The following is an 8,493-nucleotide window of genomic DNA, read 5'->3' as shown; positions in this document are numbered from 1 at the left end:
ATACATCCTATAAAGAAAACGAAAACTATAGGTTGTTTGAATATTGTACATCGATCGATGCATGATGTAAGTTGACTATATAAAACTTGAGCATGATCATTTCAAACTAAAGTATAGGTAGGTTATATGCATTTGTTATATTGTAGTTAATATATTTTAAATATTACATAAGTCAAGTGATTCACGTTTTCGTAAAAATAAAATTCAAGTTCATTATTGGGTTGTACTCGTCTGTAATAAGATATGTTAAATATGATGTATTTTTAGGTTCATTTAATGACATCAAGTTTAAATTTCATTAAGGAAACCTCATTAATTTAACTGGAAAAGACAAGCATTAAAATATGTAAGTTCATTTAATGACATTAAGTTTAAATTTGATTAAGGAAAACTCATTAATTTAACTGGAAAAGACAAGCATTAAAATAGGTAGGTTCATTTAATGACATTAAGTTTAAATTTGATTAAAGAAAACTCATTAATTTAACTAGAAAAGACAAACATTGAAATATGTGGTTTAATTTAATTCTCAGTGGAATGGAAGTGTAAATAAGTTAGAAAACTTAGGGGTATTTTTTAGTGGATACTTCTCTTTTAATAATATAGATATAACAAATTATATATTTCAATAAAATAGGGAAAAAAATACATTTAGTTTACACGAGCTGAACAGCCACTAATGGGCTACGCGTTTTAGGCCCAAATCTGTTGATTTGCTTACAAATCCAACGACCACCGCCTCTGATCCAGGGAATATCTGGCAGTATTATGATGGATGATAGAAAGGTAGCTGGCAACCAATTGCGGAGAATCCGGTATAATCTGAGGCCTCCTCCCGAAGGGTCATCTTACAAGGTTCATAAGTATTCTTTAGCGTATACTGTTTTGAATACCGATGTCTTTTGGATTATCTTTAGTGAAAAACCTTTAGCTAAACAAAATGCTAAAAGAGCTATCACTTGTGTGAGCAATAAAGAGCCTAAGAAACCATAGAGACAGGTCACCAGAAGAATGTGGATGATAAAAATAATGTGTAGATGATTACTGAGTATGGAAAACTGCACTCCAGAACCAAGAGTTCATGGACAGAAACCAACATATTCATAGTAACCCGTCCTATCTTGTTTGAGACGCAGCTTATAGTATAGTGTAATGAAGAAGGAGAGCCAGCCATGGAAATGCAACGCTAGGCTTAGCACAGAGAAAGTAACAGAAGCAGGCTCCTGACAATGACCATGGACTCTTCTCATCATGGCTACCATGTCCGTTTCCTGAACAAATGCATTAATTATTCCAGTTCTCTAAACATAACATTTAAATGTTGTAGCTTCTCAATCTTACCATGGTATTCTCCATTGAGCCAGACATGCAATGTGTGGCCAACGTTAGAAACTCTAATTCAAGTTTTTTTTGATGTTTTCTTCTTGAAATTCTAATTCATAAAAAGAAATCAGACTTGTATGCTTACTTTGTTGTGTACCATCCATAATCAGACTTGTTTTTGGACCTGTCTCGGTTAACCCCTTGAAATCAAACTTCTTATTTGCCTTCTTTGACTTCATATAATTCCATGCAGTGTGATGAGAGACAATCTGAAACATATAGCATCCAAAAAAATGAAAGTAAATAATCTCTTAATTTTTTGTCGATACAATACTTGAGTAGAGTGGTTCCCATGAATTCACCATGCTTCTTGATGTTTTCCGAGTTCCAAAAACGGGGAAATTGAGCAACAATGAACGCTTGATAAAGAAGATTAACTAATAGAGGTTCTGAAGATTCATCTATAATTTTTAGGTTTGGCGTGAAGGAAACAGAGAGGTCGACATCGCTTCTGAATTAAGTGACGAAAACATTAATTGGTAAATCAAGAGACATACGTTGAACAATAGGGAATGTTGATGTTTCATAAATATATACTAGTTTCAGTCATTAATGTACAAAGTATCATTTAGTTTAGTGGTATAAATGTTGATGTTTATATCTCAATAACTCGGGTTTAAGCCACATACTTGACACTTTTTCACACTTTTTAAAAGTGGAATCCACATACCGCTGACGTTGCGGCACAGGAATGAGACAACTGCCCCATTATATTATAGATTATATATTTCAATAGAATGGGGAAAAAATACATTTAGTTTACGCGAGCTGAACAGCCACTAATGGGCTACGCGTTTTAGGCCAAAATCTGTTGATTTGCTTACAAATCCAACGACCACCGCCTCTGATCTTTCCCGCTCCGCGTTGCCGGATTCTCTCTCTGCGCTCTCCGTGTTCGTCACTCTCTGCGCTCTCCGTGATAGCGATCTCCGAGTTCTCCGTGGTCGCACTCTATCTGAGTTCTCCGTCGTCATACTCTTTCGTTGTCAAACGCTTCGTCAAACACTTGCGATCAATCAAGTAAGCGAATCTTGATTCCTTAGAAACTAATTCGCCGGTTAGTGTAATTGCCTTTTCTTTTTAGAATTGATTGATGTATATACTTAGTAACTGAAGCATCACTGATCTATAGGTTGTTTTTCAAATGGATCCTCTTCCTGAGAACTTGGTACCTCGGCGTATCCCTAACCAATGTAGGTTTTGGGACTGCCGAAGGTTTCAGAGTGTTCAGAATCAGTACTGCTCTTTAAACCACCAGATCCTTTCGTTGTCGTTGATGGATTTGAGATGGATGAACAAGAGACGATAAGTAGGAAAATTCTTATGGCTAAAGCTGACCATGTCCATTGCGGTGTCCCTGAGCTACCTGCTCATGTTCTTCAATCCAATCCATGGCAAATGGAAGAGCTAAGTTCCAACCGCATGGAACACGAGTCGGTAAGAAATTGGCTCTTCACCTCGGACAATGCTCGTCCAGGGAATATCTGGCAGTATTACGACGATAGAAAGGTAGCTGGCAACCAATTGCAGAGAATCCGGTATAATCTGAGGCCTCAGCCCGAAGGGTCATCTTATAAGGTTCATCAGCGAATACTGCTTTGAATACCTCTTTGTTTTGGATCATCTTTAGTGAAGAACCTTTAGCTAAACAAAATGCTAAAAGAGCTATTACTTGTGTGAGCAATAAAGAGCCTAAGAAGGTAACTTTTGTTCTCTTCTTCCTTAGTATAAATTTTTTTTTGAAAGCGTGTGTCTACGTAAGCTAATTTTGTTTTTGATATAAACAGGTTTGTCACAACGACATTGATCTGCTTAACCCTCCAGCCGAGCTTGATAAGAGGAAGCACGAGCTCAAGCATCTTGTTCAGTCTCCCAACTCTTTTTCCACGGTACTGATTTGAAACGTTTTTAAACTTTGAGAAAGTAATTGATGTTGAGTTCGTGTTTTGATTTGCTATTAAGCTTAAAGTTAGTTTATTGTTCTGTAATGGAATGTGATTTGCCTTTATATGAAACAGGTGCTGCAAAACGACATCGATTTGCTTAACCCACTAGCTGAGGTTGAGACGAGGAAGCACAAGCTCAAGCGACTTGTTCAATCTCCCAACTACTTTTTCATGGTACTGATTTTAGATTTTGTTGAATTTGATTTTCTCCTAGTGATTGATGATGGAACTCTGCCTCTTTTGATGCATGAAAGTTTATTTACTCTCGGATTGTGTTTCTTGTTGTTGTTAATCCAGGATGTGAAATGCCAAGGCTGCTTCAACGGGTAAGGTCTCATTACAGTTTTGTTCAATTTTTTTACCCTGTTAACATTACATCGATGGTAGACTTATGGGGTCTCTCTTTTGGTATTGCAGCACTACTGTTTGCAGTCACTCGCATACTGCTGTGGTATGTGGAAACTGCTAGACAGTGCTGTGCCTTATATGCATAAAAGTTTATATACTCGTTGTGGTCTCTGATTGTGTTTCGTGTTGTTGTTAACCTTTTTATTGTAGGATGTTAAATGCCAAGGCTGCTTCAACATGTAAGATCCCATATCTCATTGCAGTTCGTTTAATCTATTCTCTTTTGACGTTACACAATGAAGAAATCATAATGTAAACTTATGACGTCTCTCTTTTGGCATGCATTGTGGAACTAGTGATGTTGTCAGTCACTCGCAGACTGTTGTGGTGTGTGGAAATTGCCAGACAGTGTTGTGCCAGCAGATTCCTGGGTACAAGAAAAAATCAAAGACTGTTGAGATGTCAAAGTTGCTAGCGGCTGAGGAGTTAGAGAGCACAAAGACACTCATTGAAGAGTTGAAGCTTAATCTTGACAAGGCGGAAACAGAAGAAAAACAGGCAAAGCGGGACTCAGAACTTGCAAAGCGGGAATCAGAACTTGCAAAGCTGAGAGTTGTGGAGACGCAACAAGGAATTGTTGGTGAAGCTAGTGTTGCCACTAAAGCCCAGCTTGAAGCGGCTCAAGCCAGGCATACATCTGCGGTTTCAGAACTGGAATCTATCAAGGAAGAGCTGCAAACTCTTCAAAATGAGTATGATGCCTTGGTAGAAGAGAACGAGTTGGCTATGAAGGAAGCAGAAGCAGTTTTGGCTTCTAAAGAAGTGGAGAGGAAGGTTGAAGAAATGCCAAGGCTGCTTCAACATGTAAGATCTCATATATCTCATTAAGTTTATTCAATATTTTTTCTTTTGACGTTACACAATGAAGAAACCATGTAATATAACCTTATGACGGCTCTCTTTTGGTATTGTAGCACTAGTGTTTTCAGTCACGCGCAGACTGTTTTGGTGTGTGGGAAACTGCCAGACAGTGTTGTGCCAGTCTACAGTAGGAAAGGCGAGGCTCACGGAAGGATGCTCTTTCAGGAAAAAAGTGATAGATTGATTTTGAAGCTTGAAGCAATCACCAAAAACTCATTGATTGAATCACCGGATGACAACGGAGTGTTTTAATCAAGTTTGTTCCATGCTTCTTCTAGAAATATAGTTTCAGCTTACATATTAAAAAGAACTGAATTTCATCCAGTCCATTCCCTTGATAAAAATGATTTTTGATAGAGAGATTTGAACACATAACGTTTCGGACCAGAACTTAATCTGGCACTTTAGACCAATCTCAACTATAATTTGGTTAACCAACTATTTAGACCAGTTTACTAAAACGGACCCAACCACAGCCACGTGGTTTGTATATTAATAAGAAGCTCCATTAACGTTAATAATTCATCAAAATGCTAAGCATTCGAATGACACTTTACACAATGCAGAAAGAAAAGAAAAAATGTTTTCAGAAGGAAGTCAGATGTCATAATATTTAAGTTGGATACAACATCTTAAGCTTATGTGACTCTGAACTGGCACTTGGATGGAAGTGAAGCTCCCAGAAGCATCATTAGATCCCTTTTGGTTTGCACACTATCTTCTACAGCTTCTGTGATATCCAACTGAACCATAACAAGACAATGGAATTCCTGCAGAAAAGTCTTCAACTCTAGCGCAGTTCCATGATAATCAAGAATATGCAACATCTTGACTTTGTTCAGTGGCATGGAAACAGAGCGATGGTAACCATTCAGATCCTGAAACCAAGAAGAAGAATGTATTTACTGTAATGTAAGATGATCAAACCAACTAAGTTACATATTTTTGCTTAATTGAATCTCACCTGGATGATTAGAGTTTCAAGCTTTGGAGACTGCTTAAGTAGATATGCCAGCAACTTGCAGCCTCGCTTACTCTTAATCCCCCCCATGGATAAAGTAACAAGATTGTTGAACACCGGTAACCCATCCCAACAGTAAAAATAAATCACCTGCAGACATAATAACAAAACACCACATGTTTTCAAGAAAAAAAAAGAAAAAAATCTCACAAACTTACATCAACGGAAACAGGAGAAAGATGAAGGATGTCCACATTCCGCATCCCCATGATGAGATCCGTAACATCTGGCCTCTCACCAGCATTTCTGTCCGGGTAAAGATCCAGCTTAGCTTCGACAAGGGACTCAAGACTAACTTGTCTATACTCTCTCAAGGCACAATGAGAGTATTCAAGATAGACGAGCTTGGGCAAGTCAAAGGACATGAAGCTACAGTTATCAACATCAATGGGGGAATCGTAGTGAACCGATAGTCTCTTGACGGTCCGGCTCGCTATGGTGTGAGGGGTAGCGGAGAAGTTGTGGTGATGGACCGTCAACTCCTCGAGAACAGGGCAGCCAGCGAGGAGCACGCAGCAAAGATCTCCGTACTCGAAGAAAACGGTGTCGATGAAGAGAGTCTTGAGAGACGGGAGCGAGACGTTGGGAGGGATCGTTCCGAGATAGAGCCGTGTTCCTATCGTCAGCTTAACGAGCGTTTCGCTGGCGAAGAGGCGAGGAGGGAGATAGTGTATGCCTTTGTCTTTTATCCTCAAGTCCAGCTCCCGAGCGCCGCGGTTAGCGACGTTGGTTATCCAGCCGCTCACGCAAGCCTTTTGGGGATCGTCCTCGTCTTTGCCCACGTGGCATCGAAGAGAGAGTTTGTTGATCGGGTGGGTTTGCGAAAGCGTTGCGTCCACGAAACTCTTGAAACTCTCGGGAAACAAGTACGTCGTGGTTGTTGTTGTTGTCTCGCTGTCGTCCTTTTCGGAATCATCGATATAGAGATTGTTCACCAATGTGAAGAGATACCTCCATCGTTTGGAGAGAATACATGTTGAAGCAGCTTGCTTCGTGGTGGGGAGTAAGGATAAGATGTTGCTCAGAACCTCGTCAGGGAGACAGCTGATTGAATCTCTCCAGCAGCTTCTTAATTCAAATCTTTTGGCATCCATGACCCCTGAAAAACATCAACAACGGTTTGGATCAGCCACAACAGAAAAAAAAAAAAACAAAAACAATAATAAAAAATACCTACCAAATGATTTGAATATTTCAACAGCAGAATCTCAAAATTGCGTAAAGGCTAGAGAAACAGAGAGACCCAGAAAGGGTAGAAACTTTCGAATGAATTAATATGGAAGAAGTGAACCTGTAATGGTGAAGAACAGAGACGGAGTCTAGCGGCGGCGTTGGTCTCGTCTGGCTTCGGAATTTAAATAGATCGCAATTCTCCCTTGTCTCGATCATTGATGTTTTTGGGTTATTAATAAAGGGAGGAAAAGGAAACTATAAAAAAAGAGGAATAAATATTAGAGATATCTTGACTAAAAGTAAAAGAAACAAAATATTAGAGATCTCTTACAAAAGAAAATAAGTAGTATTACAGAATTGGTGGTTAGTCTAACAATCGCTTTCTTCTTCTCCCTCTTCGCAAACGATCATCTATCAGTCTCGTACATCTTCTCGCTTTCTCTGATTCTCTTCATCGCAGATTGTGCATTGATGCTTAATTAGTAATGGCTTTCTAGAGCACTGTTCATTGCTGCATTTTTTAGTCCATTTTATTTTTATTTTTATTTTTTTTTCCAGTGGATTTGTAGATACTCTTAGTAGATTACCTGCTAAACTTTTATGATGCTTAAATCTCATTGTTAATTTATACTAGAGATTTTTCCGGGTTATGTCCTTGGTTATTGCCATAAATTTTGTACTTCAATTATGTCTACATTATTTTATTTTATTTGCATTTAAATATGTGTAATCTACATATACATATACAGTGGTTCTTTGCTAAATAGAAATTATAAAATGAAGTTTAAATTATTAGAATACAACAGTTAAATAATAATATAAAACATATATTATACTATTTGAAATATTTTTTTTTTTTTTTTTTTTTTCATCAACAATACAGACTCATACTGACTCTGTAAACCAAACCGGGTAATCTTCATCCATGTGAACGACGAAAGACGATTGCTTTCTAGCACTGCGTGCTAGACTATCCGCCTTTGAATTGTGCGTTCGTGGTACATAGATAAGCTCTGATCGGGAGAAACTCTCTTTCAAGATCTTGATATCATCCAAATAATTTGCAAAAGCTGGCCATTCTTCTGGTTCCGAAACCATCTTCACCAATTGAGAACAATCTGTTGCAAACGTGACCTGAAATTGACGTAAATTCCTCATACATTCCATTGCCCATAGTAGCGCTTCCATCTCCGCATGAAGAGGCGAAAGACTAGCCCGAACATTCCTCGCCCCCAACAATCCATTAAAACCTTCCAAAGTACTAAGCCAACCTTGCCCTGAAAAAGTAACCCCCTCTTTCCACGAGCCATCTGTGAAACACCATCTTCCTGGGATCGACGGCAATATCATATCTATTATTGGTGGTGGCATCCTCTGGTCATTCACAACTTGTGCCTCAGCCCACAATGTCGATTCTGTTTCCGCCAATTTAAGCGTATCCATAGGGTCCATATCCAAATTGCTGAAAACTTTATTATTCCTAGCTTTCCAGATGTACCATAGTATCCATACAAACTGGTGATCCTCCATCTGTGGTAAAACTCTCCAGAATAGATGATCCATGTTTGTGAAGAGAGAACTTGTTGGGAAAATAGTTGGATTTGATGGTATCTTCGAAAGAGCCCAAACTTGGAGAGCTGGAGGGCATTCAAAAAACACATGATTTATTGATTCCTCAGGAGCTCCACATCTTGCACAACA

The 8,493-nt window shown here is 38.6% G+C and overlaps 2 protein-coding genes across 3 annotated transcripts; one reads left to right on the top strand and one right to left on the bottom strand.

The window, feature by feature from the left end:
- The first annotated feature begins 771 nt into the window (after positions 1-771).
- LOC106297768 lies at positions 772-4,805 on the top strand. Its single transcript, XM_013733941.1, has 8 exons — positions 772-986; positions 3,170-3,272; positions 3,402-3,503; positions 3,627-3,655; positions 3,747-3,780; positions 3,888-3,916; positions 4,034-4,541; positions 4,652-4,805. The coding sequence occupies exons 1-8, from the start codon at positions 772-774 to the stop codon at positions 4,655-4,657; spliced, it is 1,026 nt and encodes a 341-aa protein (XP_013589395.1). The 3' UTR covers positions 4,658-4,805.
- Positions 4,806-5,088: 283 nt separating this feature from the next.
- Positions 5,089-7,262, bottom strand: LOC106300781 (F-box/LRR-repeat protein At3g60040-like). 2 transcript variants are annotated; one of them, XM_013736998.1, is made up of 5 exons: positions 7,146-7,262; positions 6,911-7,047; positions 5,778-6,718; positions 5,563-5,709; positions 5,089-5,476 (listed from the first exon to the last, which is right to left on the bottom strand). In XM_013736998.1, the coding sequence occupies exons 3-5, from the start codon at positions 6,711-6,713 to the stop codon at positions 5,237-5,239; spliced, it is 1,323 nt and encodes a 440-aa protein (XP_013592452.1). In that variant the 5' UTR covers positions 6,714-6,718; positions 6,911-7,047; positions 7,146-7,262; the 3' UTR covers positions 5,089-5,236. The 2 variants fall into 2 exon arrangements, with proteins under 2 accessions (XP_013592452.1, XP_013592453.1); XM_013736999.1 differs by lacking the exons at positions 6,911-7,047; positions 7,146-7,262 and adding an exon at positions 6,797-6,896.
- Between the last annotated feature and the right edge of the window lie 1,231 nt (positions 7,263-8,493).

Source organism: Brassica oleracea, chromosome C6 (assembly GCF_000695525.1).
Source record: "Brassica oleracea var. oleracea cultivar TO1000 chromosome C6, BOL, whole genome shotgun sequence".
Lineage (NCBI taxonomy): Eukaryota > Viridiplantae > Streptophyta > Magnoliopsida > Brassicales > Brassicaceae > Brassica > Brassica oleracea.
The sequence above is the reverse complement of the archived record's forward strand: the minus strand, read 5'-3'. Positions and strand labels throughout refer to the sequence as shown.

Bases quoted from the DNA above. Each gene is read 5' to 3' on its own strand.
- LOC106300781 (XM_013736998.1), bottom strand. From the start codon at position 6,713: ATGGATGCCAAAAGATTTGAATTAAGAAGCTGCTGGAGAGATTCAATC. The intron at 5,710-5,777 runs GTAAGTTTGTGA...TTATGTCTGCAG, and splicing joins TTTCTCCTGTTTCCGTTGAT to GTGATTTATTTTTACTGTTG. The intron at 5,477-5,562 runs GTGAGATTCAAT...TCTTGGTTTCAG, and splicing joins TTGAAACTCTAATCATCCAG to GATCTGAATGGTTACCATCG.
- LOC106297768 (XM_013733941.1), top strand. From the start codon at position 772: ATGGATGATAGAAAGGTAGCTGGCAACCAATTGCGGAGAATCCGGTAT. The intron at 3,273-3,401 runs GTACTGATTTGA...TATATGAAACAG, and splicing joins CTCCCAACTCTTTTTCCACG to GTGCTGCAAAACGACATCGA. The intron at 3,917-4,033 runs GTAAGATCCCAT...TTGTGGAACTAG, and splicing joins TGCCAAGGCTGCTTCAACAT to TGATGTTGTCAGTCACTCGC.